Raw genomic sequence first — 19,244 nt, forward strand, 5'->3', positions numbered from 1 at the left:
CAATTCCTTTGTTCTTCACATTCCATTAAAGGGCCTGCTCCTCTGGTTGCTTTTGGCATTTCCCACTTATAGCAAGCTGGAGTAAATGATGATAAACATGTTTTCTTGATTTATAAGGCTACAATTGTATTAGTCCCTATTGCGTGTCAGAAGCAATATAGTAAATGTAGTGCAAGCTCTTAACTTCACAGACGAAAACACCGACTCTTCAGAAAGGAAGCAGATCCAGCCAGGGAGCACTATCTGCCCAGCATCCTTGGGAACTCCAAAACATTAATTCAGCTTATTTTTTTCTCACAGAAAGTAGCCTGTCCTTGACTAATCAGCTATGGACTACAGAGCCAAACATTATTCACTTCCAAATTCCTTTTCTTCAGCACACCCTACCTGGCACACTCATCAGTGATTGCACAATGAACCTTGAGATCTTGCAAATGCTCACTTTATAATGGAATGATCTGGATTCTCAAAGTCTTACAGCTAAAGAGCAATTAGGCAGTAACGTGAAATAAGGTGTCTCTTCTTTTAGTAGCTGCTGCTTAGGGACAAATCAGAGCACCACGGTTGCACCGTACAGCCTTACAAGTCGGGTGGACTTGTTTTCTTCTTCTGCCTCACTACCCCACAACCGTATGGGTTTCCAGAGCTCAATCAGCCTCGACTGTCTGCGTTGGGAAAGGGCAGGTCACGCAGCCAATCTCAGGAGACCGGTATGGGGAATCAGGGAAACAGCACTTGCGTTTATAACTTGAAACAAAGTAGAGACTACCGATTTTCTCTTTCATTTACTAGTCTACCGAACAAATGTTGAGAACCAGCAGTGAGACAGTTTCCTGCTGCTGAAGATGCAACCACTGGGAAAGATGGTTAGAAGCCAGAAAAGTCAAGGGAAAAAAAATCATCTTAAGGATTGATGTAAAAAAACAAATAGTGTATCAATATCAATGAAATTTCTCCCTTAGTGAAACCAAAAGCATTCCAAGATTTTAGTTGATATATATATATCTTTACACACACAGATATGTTAAGATTGTTTTGCCTAACCATAAGTGTGGAAGAAAAACATTTCTGAAATAAAAGGGTTTTTAAATTTTTATTATTCTTGCTGGGCAGTGGTGGTCCACGCCTTTAATTCCAGCACTCAGGAGGCAGAGGTAGGTAGATGAATTACTGTGAGTCCGACGCCAGCCTGGTCTACGAGAGCTAGTTCCAGGACAGACACCAAAACTACACAGAGAACCCCTGTCTCGAAAAAACAAAAGAAAACAAAATATCATTGGGTGGGGTGAGTGTGCATGCACACGGGCACATGTGTAGAATGTGGATATGGACATGCACACTACAAGATGTGTGGCAGTCAGAGAACAATGTTATGGAGCCAGTTTTCTCCTCCCACCTTTGATTGGGCTCTGGGAAGAGAACTCAGGTCTTCAAGTCTACAGGCACCTTTATTTTACATGCCGAGTTGTCTTTCCAGGCAAAATAAAAGTGTTTGTTTCCGTGTTTCCCTCTCAAGGTGCTAATACTTTCTAGTGAGTCTGACGTGGTAGTGCATGTCCATAATTCCAGCGATATGGAGGCTGAGGTAGGAGGATTGTGAGCTCTAGACAAGGCTGGGCTTTGTAATAAGCCCAAGCCACCCTGGGTAATATAACAAGATCTAATCTCATAAAAAAAACCACCACCCCCAATAAAAGAAAAAAATAAAATCACCAAACAAAGCAAAACGAAACCAAAAGCCTAGTAACACAATTCACAATTCACATAAGCACGACCGTGCACTGTTCAAAGAGCAGTTCATGGTCGCGATGAGATGGCAAACAAGCTGAAAAGCAAACATGCATAGGTCATTCTGGCTTCTCTCTCTCCGAGATGAGGTGAGCATGCTTGTGGCTACAGGAATTTATGATTTCCATGGATCTCATATAGATTTACAATCTCAACTCCAAATCGCCAGCCGTCATGTTAGAAAGCTAGGAAGGGTGGTGCCCCATGCCTCCAAACCCCAGCAATGTGAAGGCAGAGACAGGAGGATCTCTGCAGCCCATTGACTAGTTAGTCTTGCCCAGTTGGTGAGTTCTAGATTCAATGAGACCTAACAACAAAGGAGGAGGGCAGTAGAGAAAGACTCCCAGCACTTGACTTCTGGTCTCCAGATACATGTACACACACGTACACCCCTGCCCTAAGCATGCAGACATACATAAGCATGTACACACACACACACACACACACACACACGTACATCACAATACAAATAAAAGTTTAAAAAAGAAACTATGAAGCTTATAACTAAGCGGCTAGATAGATCTTTAGAGGTCAGCTACTGAAAAACAGTTTTCTTGGTCTCATATATAAGCAAATATTCATAACATAACTAGAGGTCTTCTATGACAAAGGCAATGATAGCTGTGTATAATATCATGTGCACATTACATCTAGGATGACAATAAGTCCACTGTGTTCTGTTTCCTGCTTAATATTGCAAAAGACCAGATCGGTTTCCATTAATTTTTTTTAGATAGCTTTTTATTTGTGTATGAGTGCACGCATACAGCTGTACGTGTAGGCACTGTATGTGTGGAGGTAATAGAATAACTTGAGGGAGTTGGCTCTCTCCTTCTACCATGTGGGGCTCGGGGAATCACACTCAGGTCATTAGACTTGGCAGCAAGCATCTTTACCTGGTGAGTCATCTTGCTGGACCACTATTCATCTTTGCCGTCACAATTTATCAAATACTTCCGTCTTTTAAGCTGACGCCTGGAAAGGCTGCCCTAACATAAAACTAATTTTACATGTGTGTCCTCTTCAGAAAACTGACACAACCAGACAACAGGGAAACTTGTAACAAATGTTTGTTAAGACGAAATAGCTGCCTTGGAATTAATGGTATAATGTTTATTGTTTCAAATGTCATTTTCTCTACCATCCACTCCCAACAACACGCTCCCAAAAACAAGGTCAAAAGAAAGCATTTAGGTGACATACAAAAAAAACAATATTTATTTTACTTTCTTATAAGAAGTTAAACAGAAAGACTCCTAGTTGAAGACATTACCAAAAACATTAACATTATTTCATGTATCCCTTCAGTGCCCAGATTCAGAAAAAGGTTATCTGAATGGAAGAAAAGAAATTGTTCTCCTTACACTGGGTTTACTTATATATGTAGGTGAAAACAATCCATATACCTTAGTCAAAATAATATATGAACCTACAAGTTTCCAATAAGCAATGTACTTATGAAGAGTTCCCAAGTCCTGGAGATTGCTCTTGTTCATTAAAACAAAGGTATTCCTATCATTTACTATCGCCTTTCCCCTCTGCTACTGAACTGCTTAAAGAGGAGGTTGGAAGCAAAATAAGATGTCCTTGTTCCCAGGCTGCATGACTATCAGAATGGGTGCTCTCGGGGCATTTCAAAGCACCGTCTTCATCACCATCCACATAGGCCAGCAGGAAAAGTGGCCCTGTGCAAGGCATTTAGGTGCTTTCCTTCCCAGAACTATGAAATCCTGGGGAAGGAGTGGTTTCACTCTTCTACAGGAAGCTAGGTCTTCATTCTAGTGGACAGTAGGAGAAACTCGGAGACCTCCGATGCCTGTAGCCCAGCAGCAATCTGACACCCAAAATAAAAGCACCGGGAGATGACACCCATGAGTCACATCACTCACCCTCATTTCCTAAAATGTGAGGGCACAGTGCTCCTCTACTGCCACTACTCCTACGGAAGCAAGACTCCCCTTTGTCCCGGCCTGTGGAGATCAGGGGTCTCTTATCTTCCCTGCTTAAGGACAAGAGATGCAAGAAGCATCATTTGATTGATACGAACTGGGAAATGCCTGAAGAATTTGTGATATGAAGTTCTTCAGTCCTTGCTAGTGATCTGTAGGTATGAGAAGAGAAGTGGGGTACCTCTCACTGTTTTGAATTTACGGGAAGCAGGCAGAATAGGGGATACACATATGCATATATCGAGGGAATGGGTCAGAATGGAAACCCAACATATGCAAAAATCTAGTACATAGTTGGAGCCCCACTTGGCTCCCTCTCAATAAAACACAGACCATTTGAGTGGACAGAACCATTTGCAGCATGGAAAATAGCCATCCTAAGGCCTGTCTTACAAACAAAGAAAAACAGACACTAATCTTTACCCCCTCAAGCAAATAGAGCCTAAATTCTAAGCGAAGAAAAGACATTATCTCTATTAGAAAATACACAAAGAAACACCAATTGCTCGAAACCCTCAACTAATTGCAGACTCACAGGGAAGTAACAAAACCTGTATGAATTAGTCGTTGTTGTTCAGAATACTCATCTTTTACCTGAGATGCAAATTATTCCCTGCTCCACTAGATAGTCTAAGCAAATCTGTACCCTCACTTTCACTAAAAGTCGAAAGGCTATACGAAATAGAATGCGGGAGTAGGCATAGCAGGGACTAAGCATAGACGATGAGAAGTTCAAAAGTCTGGGAAATGGCTGGCTATCTGAAGATAAAGAAAGTACTAAGAAATAAGGAGTCCCAAAATTATATAAACCCAGGAGTGGGGTCCCATCCCTCACACTAGATACAAGTACAAGCTAGATACATAGTCCATACTTGATTTGAGTAGCAGAAGTGACGGGGGGCAGACATATTTCCAGACTCCCTGACTTCAACTCTAATACTAGGTCATTCTGCCTCCACTATCCCACAAAATCCTGCAAGGACATAAACAGCCTTGGTGGAGAAGTTGCCTCTGCGTTTTTTTCTACATGTCATCACCGTGGCCACGATGACTTCTGGGAAATTCAAGGCAGAGGGATATGCTATTGAAGTGGATAATGATAGCACAGTTTAATCGCCACAAACATTACTCAGTAGGTTCCCGAACAATAGGCAGCAGATTGTATCAGTTTTGTTTGTTATATGTTCTCTGGGAATCAAGTTCAGCACTAGCATACACACCCCAAGTGAGTTTCCTCACAAGTAAAATTTCGTGGTGTTAATCCACACAAAGAATACAGAGCAAGCAGAGATTCTTTAAGGAAGTCATCATGACTCCTGATAAGATGAATCCATGCTCATTGTCCCCTTTTCTTTGTCATCCTAGTTTGGACACTTGGCAAAGGACATCTGCTTTTAAGAGTCAACGAGAACAAGAAAGGCTCTGCTCTCGTCTTGAAGAGCTCCATTAGTTTGGGTTTTTCGGTGCAAAACTGACATGAAAAAGCCATGGCTCTCTTAGGAGCTGCCTGCGCTTCAAGGGTCCAGTAGTTTCGATTTCTATTTAACAAGCCCTCGGGTAACAGATGGAGCGTGCAGTGGATCTTCACAGGGTCACATTGATAGAAGACCAGAAGTCAGTTCTCCCCATCACTGAGCTGCTTTCTTCAGGTTTTCGATCAGCACTACAGAATCCGTTTCCTCTTTGGATTGCTTCTCGTAGATGTCATACTTCTTCCAGTGCTGCAAGGAAGAACAAGAACACGCCCGGTGACTTCACAGCCACATTCTCTCCCCGGGCACTGGGAGTCAGCGCTTACTTTTAAGTTTGTACGCACAAGAAGAGTAAGAGCAATGCTTTCCTGCTTTGGGTCTTCTGATCTAAGAATACTCATCGAGTGGGACAATTAATGGAGCCAAACAATCAAGAATGAACATCAAAGACAGGAAAAACATGGGATTGTTACATAGCGTTTAGTGGCTGTCTGAAGAGATAAACAAATTGAGATATTTGCAGAACTAGAAACAGTCTTTGAGAAATAAACTAAAAGGTGGCCCACTTTTCCAACTGTCGTACTTGAGATTTTATTTTCTTACCACTCACATTGGACCGCTGCTCCAGAAACATCACAGGCTCCCAAAAGTTAATTACCGTCTAGTTAACAAGACCCTGGATATCTTGAAAGTCTGAGTCCTAGCAGATGTGAAAATCTTTATACTAACCCTTTATTTAACATCATTTGCCAGACGGACCGATTTGTTAGACATTATGTGTAATGGATTCATTATACAGAGCTTCTCCTGAATGGGATCCAAGCATATTTTCATAGTAAAATGCCAACATTCTGGTCCTTTGGCCATCTTTGGCAGTCTGGGGAAGGGATGAACTCTATTTATTTATTTATTTATTATGTATACAATAGTCTGTCTGTGTGTATGCCTGCAGGCCAGAAGAGGGCACCAGACCCCATTACAGATGGTTGTGAGCCATCATGTGGTTGCTGGGAATTGAACTCAGGACCTTTGGAAGAGCAGGCAATGCTCTTAACCACTGAGCCATCTCTCCAGCCCCAAAGAATGAACTCTAAACTCAGTTCTGTCATCTGTAAAAAAAAGCTGCCAGAGAAAAGTATAGGCAAAGTATGAGGCACAGACGAGCCTAGCTAACTGCCTGTGTGAGGAAATCAAGTTTTTATTGAAAGAGAATCACGTGTTTTTGTATTGCCTATAGATGTTTTCATTCTGTAAGCTTTAAATTGTTGCAGAGAGTGAAATACTTTATGAATAAAACAAGAACCCTTTGCAGAAATAAAGCCACACCACTCCCTGCACAGGCTTGGGACTGGGCTCCCTTTCTCCTTGGTGCTCTACCGTTCATTGAGCTTGCGGGAAGATGGGGAAGTCAGAGAGACAGAAACAAGAGCAGCCTGTTTAGCTGTGGCGGGCTGCGGCACTCAGGAAATAGGAGCAGTAGTAGTAATGGTAGTGTATGGAGCTAAAAACTGGGAGATGCTGTTTAAAATAGCCATTTTTTCCTAAATAAAATATTTAACGCTAGCATACCTGACAGAGTTGTGAAAGTTAAAGATATTGGTAAGTGAAGTGCTGCCGAGGATGCTGAGGAATCTGATTGGTCACGTATTTTTGGAGGGAATGTAAACTAGTGGTCACTCTGTGAAACAGCCTTGTAATTGTGTAACTCTGAGCATACACTTAGCATAGGACCCTAAAGTCCTGCTCCTGTGTATTTACCCAGAAGAAAGGAAAACACGTCCATACAGAGACTTTATTTACATTCACAGCACCTTAACCCCTAACAACCCAACGATGTGTAGTCCTGATGTCCTTATACAAGACAACGTTAAATAAACTATGGAGTATTTCTTAGCAATACAGAGAAGTAAACTGTTGTTGGCATATGCAATGATATGAATATTTTCTTACTACATCATTACTAAGTGAAAGAAGCCAGACTCAGAAATCTATGTATCTTAGGATTCCATTTGTTTGACACTATGGAAAAAGAAAGATTCTGGGAACGGAAAACAGATCAGTGGTTGCAAGGGACATGACCCGTGGTTTCCAACTTTGGTCATGCTTCAACCCTTTAGTACAGTTCCTCATGTTGTAGTGACCCCCGAATATTTTTCTTTGCTACTTCACAACTTTAATTCTGCTACTGTTATGAATCATAATGTAAATATCTAATATGCAGGATATTTGATATGGGACCCCTGTGAAAGGGTTGTTTGACTCCCAAAGGGGCTGAGATCCACAATTTGAGAACGACTGGTCTCAAGTGAGGGCTGGAGCTGACTCCAAAGGGACACATAAGGAAATGACAGAAATATTCTATATTTCTACTGGAGTGGAGACCACAAAATTGCATCTCCTTGCTAAAATTCTTCTAAGGGAACACTTTAAAAGGATACATTTGTTATTTGTAAATTGAACTTGAAAAATTCTATAGTTTAAAAAAATGTGAAATGTTCAGACTTCTAAGAAAAACAATCCAAAAAGTTAAGATAGCCTTAAAACAACGGTTTACTCAATAAATGGCACTATGCCAACTGGCTAAGCATTTGAAAAAACAAAGCTAAACACTCCCTCATAGACTTCACCAATAAAGCCCCAAGCATAAAACACAAAGTCAACTAAATACACAGGGAAGCAACTTTATAAGTTTCCCATGGTATAGACTTTCTGCACACAAAATATCATTTTTGAGAGCTAGTTTTACTGCAGAAAAAAATTTCTCTAGCTTTATATATTAAATAATCATCCTTTGGCTTGTTAGCCATTGTTGCCTTTTATTGTATTTATGGTGATTATCTAAATACAAATGATTTTATCAGAATTTGTAACATATGTTGCTAAACAAAACATCCATATTACTTAAGCATGAGAATTCAAAATAATTATATTCACAGGAAGTCTATATTAAAACTAGGGTATACAAATTTCTAGATTTACCAGTAGCAGTGTTCAAATACTTTAACTTCCAAAAGCAGTTTCACGCATGGATACACATAACTTATTCAAGCCACACGAGCTCCTTGGATAAAAATTTGTCACTTCAAATCTGCACATTTCTAAACTAAAAGCTACTTGAGGAGCAGGTCAGTAGTATAGCATGTGCAAAGTTCCATCAATAGTATTAAAAGAAAGAGAGCAAGAGAGATCCAAAAATCTATTTTTAGATTAAGGGGTATACAAAAACAAGTGGCAGCCAGCAGGATTTGGCTCATGGTTTGTAATTTGCAGAGACATGAAGGCAGGAAAGTAGTTTGTGGCAGCATGGTATGGTATTTGTCTCTCTATACAAATGCAATCATTAAAAAAATAAGAAAGGCAAACAGCGTTATTAGTAAAGCAAACAAATAATACCCCAAATAAGTGTTTATGGGGACGAAAAAGTGATGGTTATGTGGAAGAGTACACAGAAAGAATCCACATGTATCCAAGAGGCGAATTTCCGAACATTTCAAGGGTCTGCTAAATCACAAAAAGTCCAAGACACAAGCTCTCTAAACCGAGTCTCCCTTGCAGGATGAAGCTGCACTCTGAAGAGAAACTAGGGGGAATAGACTCCAAAGGATTTGCATGGCAGGAAAAAGAACTGGATAAAAAAGAAAGAAAATCCAGATAAATGTGGAGATGGAGATGAGGGAAGGAGAGATGGAGGAAGAAGTTATAAAGAGAAACGGCCAGGTATATTGGCACATGCCTGGAATCCCAGCACTTGGGAAGCAGAGGCAGAAGGATAACTACAAGTTCAAGGGAAGCCGGGATTACAGAGGAAGTTGCAGGACTACCTAGAGAGACTGATTCTCACCACTAAAGAGAAATAAAAGGAGGCAGATGGGAAGGCAGGACCTTCCAAAGTCATTTTTTATAATTTTCAAAACTTCTCAAAGCCATAGAAGAGAGGGCTGTATAATCATGAAATTAGTAAGGCAGACCCGAGTAAAGCCTCTCTCTCTTTTTTAAAGTTTAGGAAACCAAATTCACATAAAAATGAACAACAGAATAATATCTCCACAGAAGTAAAAGTCGCCAGAAATATGTCCATGAAAACTATACCCTAATATTTGAAAACTTGATGAAGAAAAATTTACACAGAATGAGATATTATAAATCCCACGAAGGAATGTAAAAATATTCAGAACAGGATTCAGAAAATTAGATGAGAAAAATTCAGAAATTAAATGAGAAAACTCAGTAAAGAATTAGAAATAAAGGAAAATAATAATTTCATTTCAGAAATGAAGACTAAGCTAGGGGACCATGGACGAGTAAACACAACAGATCGTTAGATGATGTCTTCAGAGAACTAGCACCTGAGATGGGGATTTAGACAATTATCACACAGAGGGCACAACAAATGGAGAAGGAAGGCAAAAAGCCAAGCGTAGACTAGGTCAGACATCCCTCACACAAAATGCTCAAGAGTAAAGGCGTTTGGGGCTTGGGAAAGTTTTTCAAAATTTGGAGATATATTGTAGATGGGACCCAAGTCTTAACTCAAAATTCTTTCATGCTTCACATACACTAAATAGTCATAACTCAAGAGAAGGTTGCATAGCACATAGAAGTTTTGTGCATAAAACAAAGTCCTAGGAAGCAGAATTTTCCATTTGTGGCCTCATATTGGCCCTTAAAATAGTTCAACTATTCCAGCATTCTGGACTTTAGATATTTACTTTAGAGGTATTCAACATGTACCTAACAAAAATCAACCCAGAATGGCCAACATCAAGAATGGATCTGGTAAGATTATTGGATTTTGTGGGCAAAATATTTTTGAAAATCCCGGGAGGGAAACTCAAGTATTTTAATATGGAACAATATTATATGGTCAGATGTCTTTAACAATATTTTATACCAGAATAACAGATTTAAGATAGTCAAAGCAGGACGTACATGTGTGTGTGTGTGTGTGTGTGTGTGTGTGTGTGTGTGTGCGCGCGCGCGCGTGCGCATGTGTGCATGCGGTGTTGCTTTTGGCTTTTGTTTTGTTTTAAACTCACTGTGAGTTCGTGTGTGCAGCAGGCCTGCTGTATCTGGAAGGCAGGTTTTCCTTTGATCACCAATCATCAGCTCTTACACTCTTGCTGCCCCCACCTCTGCAATGATCCTTGACCATTGGTAACCGTGTGCCAGAAAGACACACGTCACATGCGTGTTTCACTTGGAATACCCATAAGGGCAGGAACTTGCTAAAATCCCATGGGAAACAATGTTAAAGGGAAAGGAGACAGAATGCACTAGTATAAAGGGTTCAAAATTAATAATGGGACAGAAAGGGTTAATGCGGGCAGGGGATAGGAAAACAGGCTAAAGAAAGGAGTACATGGACGGAAAATTAACACTAAAGACATTTAGAAGTGGTTATAACCTACTACTGTAGAAGCTTCCTAAAATAAATACATATAAAATGCTATGTTGGATAAGAAAAAAAAGCAATTTGTAAGCCACTAGTGATGGTTCATGCCTATAATCCCAATGCTCAGGGAGGTGAGGCAGGAGGATTGCTAGGAATTCTAGGCTACCCTGGGCTATCTAGGGAGCTAAAGGTCAGCTGGGGCTGAGGATGAAATCCTGTTTTACACACACACACACACACACACACACACACACACAAACAAACAAAACTTTAATTGTTTCATACGAGGTCAGAAACAATCTGTAAGGACAATCTTTACAAATAACATTTTTATTCCAAAATAAAACTTGGATTACTCTTTAAAAAATTTTAGACTCATTTTATCTTATGTGTCTGTTTTCCCTGCATATATGTTGCCTATAGAAGCCAGAATATGGGATCCCCTGGAACTGGAGTTTCAGAGAGTTGTGATATTATGCCATGTGGTTGCTGGGAACCAAATCCATGTTCTCTGCAAGAGCAACAAGTGCTCTTAACCTTTGAGCCATCTCTCCAGTCCCAACACTCTTAATTTTTTTTTTATTGACTAATTTTATTCTTTGACAGTTTCATACATGTATATATGAAGGAAGGACTCAGGGGTTCTTACCCCCCACGGCTTACCATTTCCTACTGATAGATTCATGGAGAGGGGAGTGTCAATGCTTTTAATTGGCCACTCACCAGTGACCCTACCATGCTCTAATGAACAGTTCCAATCCACTGATCACACGGATAGCACTGGTTAGTTCAAATGGGTCACAAAACAACCCCCAAACTTACGAATCCAGGACAGGGAATGATAGGAAAAGCGGGGAGTGTAGTTGATTGAGATGGGAAGAAACATGGAGGATGAAGGGGGCTAACTGTAATACAGAGCACATGGGGCCCTTGTAATAGAGAAAACATTATGTACTCCTTTTTAAACCCTTTATCAGAACCATGGCCTTTCTCTCAGCACAGCATGGAATATGCCCACATAAAGGAGAAAGAATGAGCACAAAGCCTTAGTACCCAATCTTACGAATTTTCTGCCAGCCTAATTTTAAAACCCCCAAAATTACCAGTCCACAATTCAATCCTTAATCTGTCATTTAAAATAAAAGAAATGGGCCATCATCAACAATAGAATAGTGGCCAAAGAGAAAAAATACATCACGGGTTTTTATATTGTAAAGCAAAAAATTCAGGAGAATTATGGAAAATCAAGTCTCAATTTAACATTTTTTTCAAGTTTGATTACACTAGTCCCCACAGTGTCTAAAAGTGAAGTAAATTTCACGCAGCTAAGCACCATGCGAAAGCACTGGTCTTTTGGACAGAAATCAACCTATTTCTTGCCCCAGTCTTCTTCAGAATAGTAAAAAACAAAAGGCTGGACAGAACATATTGGAGACCCCACATCTAAGAGCCCTGTCAAGCATGTCTTGAAAGGGACTAATTTGAAACCATTTGTGGTAGCCATTAACCCAACGCCTCATTTTATAAGCCAATAAAGGGAAAAAAAAATAAGCATGCATTCTGTCCTTTTAGCAGGAACTGAATTTCAGAACAGCCAAAAAGCCTAGCTGACAACCAAAAAGCAATGCTTCACGGAAAGGTGCAGATTTATACACGGAACTGAAAGGACAAAAGGAGAAAGGAGCAAACTGCCCTTTAACAACACCTTAAGGCTGAAAAAGGCAATCTACTGGCGTAAAAGCATTAGCTGAAGGGTTGGCACGGTACCACACGATACCCAGCAAAGTATCTCCAGTGGCACGGGTCGTGGGTGGAGGGAGGACGTGAGTAACCAGAGGGAGTGAGTATGCTGCTGGCGTCTTAAACACAGGGGTCATTCTCAGCCTCACTAATGGTGGGCTTATTGGATGGTATCTGTCTCTAAAGAACTGGGATTACTGGCAAAATTCAAGCAGGACCTGAGCCTTAGATCATATTAGGAATTCTTAATCTTTCAATCACCGTGATGTGACGGTGTCTCAGTTGCAAAGGAAAACATATATACTGAAGGAATATATATATATATATATATATATATATACTGAAGGAATATATATATATATATATTTGGAAGTTTAAAAGGCTTTGTGATTGGGCATGTAAGAGGCACAGCACAGTTGCCTGCTGAGAAGTGTGGGGAGAATGTTGTGGTTTTTTTTTCTTTTTTAATGGATGCAAGAAATACAGATGCAGAAGAGAAGCAATTCCCTCTCCAGTCCCCTCCCCCACCCCTGCATGTGGCCAGCAGCCCAATTAGTCACATGGAAAAAGCAAAAAGCAAAGCAACAGGAAGAAACACTGGTGGCCAAACTGTTACTATGGTGATGAACAAAACAGCATCAAAACACTAGAAACCTTAAGGAAAACTACGCTGAAGATTTATTTTGTGGCCGCATCTAAATGCGTTTTTAAAGCAGCATTACTGATGGCGTTGGTGTGGAAGTAACAGGTGTTTCAAAAACACATGGCTTCTGTCTTCAGATTAGGAGGTGACATCTTTTGAGATACTGGGATCTAGTCCAAGTAGTTTTGTAGTCACCTCTCTACCTCTGGAGACTTCTCAGTGGCCCCCAAAGTCCCCATCTCTAAAGTGACGGTGTTAGGAAGAGCATCTAGGATTTTGCAAATTTGTAATTAAAGGCAAGAATTCGGCACATAATCCTGTGTCTCCTCAGCAGCATCCAAGACCACGCTCATTCTGTGACTAAAGGATTCTAGAAGGGAATGGCTGTCTCTCGAGTGCAGGTACATCACTTTCTGAGGACTACTTCTGTGTAAAGAAAGCAGATAACAGGGCCTATGAGATGGGCTCAGGGGGTGCTTGCTCTTGCTACTCAAGCCCCCAGACCTGGGTTCAAGCCCATAGAACCTACAGACTACTACAGGAAATAACTGACTCCCCAAAGTTGTGCGCTGCCACATGCACGTCCTCTCCCAACACACGGAGAATACTTTTTTAAAAAGTGGATTATTCATCTGCTTAAAAGCAGACAGAAAATTGTTCCCTGACCTTTGCCCACAGGCAGCATTATTTTATTCTACTTGTAGTTTGAAAGACCTGGTTTTGTTTAATGATCTGCAGCCATCATAGGCGAAAATGTCCCATGCTTTCAGCGGTCCATCTTGTCAATATATCCAGCTCACGAAATTACAGAATTATCTGACTCATTGGGACAAAAAACAACATATTATCCTCTAGACAGAAAATTGAAAAATCCCCCGCAATTTTCCCGTCTCTGAGAAAGATAATTGATCTGCTTTTTGTCGTCAGTGTTGCCGTCATTCACTCTATCACCCAGAACTGAAGACTCACAATTATTTTCTATTCTCCCTACCTTTCCTCACCCACACAGAGTCACCAAGTCAGAGGGCATTCCTTTAACAATGCGTCTTATTATCAGTCTCCTCTGCTACCATGTAAGTCCAAGTCTCCATTATCTCCCAGACCTGGATGACTACAATGGTCCTTCTTCCTTGTTAATGATTTGTACATGGTTTCTTTCATTGTAAAAGTAATGCATGCTTATTATAGGCAATTTGGAAATTTCAGGGAGATAGACAGAATATCAGCTACCCATAATTCCTCTGACCCAATTCCTTCTACTCATTGTTCTATGTGTATCTAATAGTTCTCTAAAAATTGGGATTGTGATTTACTAGATATTTATAATCTGTTTTGTACTCTTATAAGTGGGGTTTTCTTTCTTCTTCTTTTTGAGATACTATTCTTTGAAACCTAACTTTTTAAAAAAATCAATTCAAGATGTTATTCTCTAAGTGCTGTAGATAGAAAGCCTGTCGGCAGCAGTCTTCTTTTATAAGTAAACTATTATTCGGTCTGAAAGCTGTTAACTTTTTACCGTCCTTAGATGTGAGACACCCCCAGTTCACTTTAGATGCTTTAGCAAATTTTTCTGACACTTGGACAGTCATATATGAGATTCAGACAGTTTCATCTGCTCATGGAAAATTCTATTACTTTCATTAATTTTGCTTCTCATTTATCTGTTGATTTTTAATAAGTCATTATTCATATGTTGACTCAATTTATCTACTAATTGTCTTACAATTTTCCTCATAGCATATTTTTGTTCTAGAAAATAAAATCAATTCTTAATTGTTGGTAACTCACTGTTCTCTAGTTTTCATATTAGAACAAAATAAGACATGGGTCAGTCTTGTGCCATTGTTTGGTTATTTCCCGAGTGTTTATTTCCAAGAGCATGATTTTCATGATCAAAGATGTTTATTATATTGTTATCAAGAAAGGACATAGGTTAAATACCCCTGATCCAAAAAAACAACCCCAAGTTCTGAAATGAGCCAAAATCTGAGGCTGTTTGCACAGTGATAAGGTGCTTTAAAATTTCAGAATTTTATCTGGGTGTGGTATTATATGCCTTTAATCCTAACACTAAGGAGATAGGGCAGATGGATCTATATGAGTTCAAGAGTAGCCTGGTCTACCTAGTGAGTTCCAGGCTAGTCAAGGCACATACTGAGACCCGACCCTGTCAAAAAAAAAAAAAGAGTTTTGAAGTTTGGATTTCCAATTTTCAGGTCAAATAGTAAAATCTATGTAATATTCTAAAGCCTGAAAAAATACTTTTGTTCTCAAGCATTTTAGATAAGGGACACTCAGCCTGTACTGAGGGCCACCAGCACTGCATGACAAGGCCACTTTCTTAGCTACTTGTTAAGAACTAGTTATTGTTTCTTTTTAGAACTGCATTAGGTAGGCAGTTTATACCTTGTTAGTTACTTTCCTATTGCTGCAAAGAGACACCATGACCAAGGCAACTTACAGAAGAAAGTTTCGAGGAGGCTTACAGTTCCAGAGGATTAGAGTCATTTCCCATCATGTGGGGGAGCACAGCAGCAGACAGGTAGGCAGGCGCGGCACTAGAGCAGTAACTAAGAGCTCATATCTCATCCACAAACATAAGGCAGAGAGTTAACAGAGCCTGGTGTGGGCTTAGAAAACCCAATACACCCCCCCAATAAGGCCATACCTCATAATCCTTCCCAAACAGTTCCACCCTCTGGGGGCTGACTACTTATACATTTGAGCCTATAGGGCCCATTTTCATTCAGACTACCACATGGCTCACCAATGCTTGGTTGGCACATGCCTTTGGCCTTTGCCCACAGACACTGGGCATTTGTATTGCGGCATTTTAGGTAGTCTCCATCCTGCTGAAAAGAGAAGCAAACTCAAACGCCTTTCCATGGCTTGGCCTTGAGGCCAATGTGTGACAGCACGGTAGAACTGGAAATGGCAGAGCGCAGGTGAATGGGAGAATGCACACTCTGCTACTATTCCAAATGGAAAGATTGTAAGTAAGGCACACTGGACAAACGAAGGCATCTATGGTTGCAAAGCAGGCCTATTTCCAGTTTGATGGCAGGCATGGTTCTCTTTCTCAAATGCAGCCCCCTAGGATGAGAATGCCATTCCTCATTCCCGGTACTGTCTCACTGCATGCTAATCGTAATATGATCCCAAGTCCTTTGCTCTAAAATCTCACTCCCCACCAGATGTGTGACTATGGCCAAGTTCCTAGACCTCACTGAGTCTCTGTTTCCTCATCTGGAAAAAACTATACCAACAGCACCGTCTTAATTGCTTTCTTGCTGTTCTGATATACCCTGGACATAAGCAACTTAATGGAGAAAGGGGTATTTCAGCACAAGGTACAGTCCATCAGAGCAGAGAAATCAAGGCAATTGGGACTTGCAGCAGCTGATCGCCTCGCATCTGCAAACAGAAAGCAGATGAACGCATGCTAACACTCGCTCGGCATGCTTTCTCTACTCAATACAGTCCAGGATCCACGGCCCAGGAAATGGTCTCACCCACAATTAACAGGAGCCTTCTCACATCAATTAATATAATCAAGGTCATGCCCACAGGCATGTCCAAAGGCCTATCTCCCAGGGGACCCTAGATTCCATCAGGTTGACAGAAATGACCATCCCAAGCACTTACACTATGGGGGGGGGGGTTAAGACTCAATAAGGCAACAAAGGCCAAGCACTCACTGCCCTCCCTGACATACCCTAGATGCTCAGCAACTGCTTCCAGCATCTATTGAAGTAGTTGCTGAAATGAAGAACAGCATGCTGTACAGGTTGCTTTACCAGGACAGGAATCACGTCTGGCCTCTTTTTAGATATGCAGATTTATAGGATTCACTCCTGATTTGCTGCCAGAATTTCTGGAGACAGGGCCCAGGAACCTGTACTGACCTTACCTAAGTTACGCAATATCTGTTGTAGACTGCTGGACCTACCTGCCTGGTGGTACCCTGGCCTGGGCATTACCACCCTCTACAAAAGTGATCTGCTTTTAAAAATTAAAGTGCTCTACCAGAATCCTTCTCTGATAGCCTGTCAACCTCCCTCCTTCCTGTCCCTAGCTGAATCACATTATTGCCAATATGAGCAATCCGTTATTAGGAGAGTCAACAATAAATGTATATTACTGTCAAAAGCACTAATCCCTGCTAACATGAATTAAACATGTCTAAAGTGTGAAATATGTTAACTAGTTTTTATTATTACTGTGCTCTGTATGAATTTAATCCACAGGAGACAGGTGCTAGTCCTACTACTACTTTAGAAATGGAAAACCAAGTTACAGAAAGGCTAAGCCAGCGACCTAAGGTCAAAAAGACAGTAAATGACACGGCGGATATCTGAGTCCAGACATGGTGACTCCAGAAGTCAGGCTATTATCTAGTACACTTCAGTGTTTCTCTAAATGAACCGCCCTATGCCTGCTAGTACTAATTTAAGCTATCTACAGTGCTATTAATATTTATTTCATACATGTTCTTCATTATCTTATTACAGCGAAGGCATTTATCACAGAGATCTCGAACTCTTGTGCTCCAGTGTCTTAAATCTCCAGCCACAGCATGAAAGGCTGCGGGAGACCAACAGCTGGGTGGGTCTGGTCTCTTTCTATGTGCTTAGGGCCTATCTTTCTAGAGAAACTGGATGGACAACGTGCATCTTAACTGTTAGTCCTATCTATATTTTCCTCATCAACATTTGAAAGGTATCTAAACGTTCAAGGCCCCTCCATTAGCTTAATTTCCCAAAGGAGGCTCTTTCTGCTATGTGTTTAGACAAGATATCTCATTCCTCAGAAAGAGGATGGAGTCCAGTGACCCGAGACAGACAGGGTATTCTGAGAATTTCTTAGCTGGTATGCTTGGCCAGATATCCGACATTTTAAATCAACTCTTTCATCTTTTAGATCAAGTGTAGGCTAAAATAACCAATTTTGGCCCGGGGCAGGTGGTGAGACCATTTGCTGTGTAAACATGAGGATGTGAGTTTGAAATATCAGCATCTATTTTAAAAAAAATGGCCATGGCTGTTGAGACATGTAACCTCAGAGCTCTGGGGGAGGCAGGAACAGGGGGATCACCTACTGCCCACCCGCCTCACTTCAGGCTCAGTGGTGACCCCTTTTGCAAAGTAATAAGGCAGGGATTGACAGAGCAAGGCTACCCCCAACATCCTCCTTCTTTGGTCTCAACATTTGTAACCACTCCCACACATGCATGTATACATACAATAACCAATCTGAAGAATTCTGATACATGCTACATTATGATATACCTTGAAAACATGATGCCAAATAAAACAAGCCAAAATCAATGAGGCAAATATTGCATGATCCCATATATATGAGATAACCTAGAATAGACAAATGCATGGAGCAGAACATAGAGTAGTGGTTGCTGGGGGAACGGATAGAGAGCAAGAAGTTAGAGTTTGGTGAAGTACAGTTTCCACTGAGGATGATGAACAAGTTCTAGAAGTAGATACTGATGGTCGCTGTAAAACACGGAAAATATGCTGGGTATTGAACTATATACTTAACATGGTTGGAATAGTTAGTTTCATGTTATGTGTATCGTGCCATAAGTTTTCCAGTCTCATACCCTACACATCCCATTTCAACCCCCATGGAGGTAGTGCTTACCAGGGTATCATCATTCTGGTCTCCAAACATTTCTTTAAAAATCTTGCCAGGATCAGGAATTGGAGGAAATATAATGATCTTGAGCCTTTAAGAAAAGAGAGATTTGTTTGAATCAAACTTCCCAGTGCACAGGAGTCTCTCACATAAAGACAGCTCTTTCAAAAATAGGCATACAAAAGCCACAGTCACAAGTCACTTTTAGAAAGTCACCTTTAGTCATAACGGACTTGTGAAGGATAGGTTTAAATGGCTATGAGAAATCAGTGTCCCAAGACCACCAAATCTGCATAGAGGAAACAAGGCACCAACTTAAATTACTTACGTCATTTAAAAATAATGAGGGCCAGACATGATGACACACATCTTTAATCTCAGCACTCAAGAGGCAGAGGTAGGTGGATCTTTGTGAGTTCAAGGCCAGCCTGGTCACATAGGGAATTCTAGGCCAGCTATGGCTACACTGTGAGGCTTGTCTCAAAAATAAAATAAAATAATGGGGCATAATTTTAGCAAATAAGAAGCTTGCTTTTATAATTTTGATACACACACACACACACACACACACACACACGTAGTAGTCTAATTAGTCTAATGGCACAGGCCTG

General features: G+C 40.7%; 1 protein-coding gene across 1 annotated transcript in view; it reads right to left on the reverse strand.

The window, feature by feature from the left end:
* Positions 1-4,821: 4,821 nt before the first annotated feature.
* Positions 4,822-19,244, reverse strand: part of Il13ra1 (interleukin 13 receptor subunit alpha 1) — a 61,103-nt gene continuing 46,680 nt past the window's right edge. Inside the window, exons 10-11 of the mRNA XM_075957616.1 lie at positions 18,640-18,724; positions 4,822-5,458 (exon numbers count right to left, since the gene is read on the reverse strand). Of these exons, the coding sequence (XP_075813731.1) occupies positions 5,366-5,458; positions 18,640-18,724 (178 nt within the window). The 3' untranslated portion in view covers positions 4,822-5,365. The remainder of the gene's footprint in view (positions 5,459-18,639; positions 18,725-19,244) is intronic.

This window comes from Microtus pennsylvanicus, chromosome X (genome assembly GCF_037038515.1).
Source record: "Microtus pennsylvanicus isolate mMicPen1 chromosome X, mMicPen1.hap1, whole genome shotgun sequence".
NCBI classification, from domain to species: Eukaryota; Metazoa; Chordata; class Mammalia; order Rodentia; family Cricetidae; genus Microtus; species Microtus pennsylvanicus.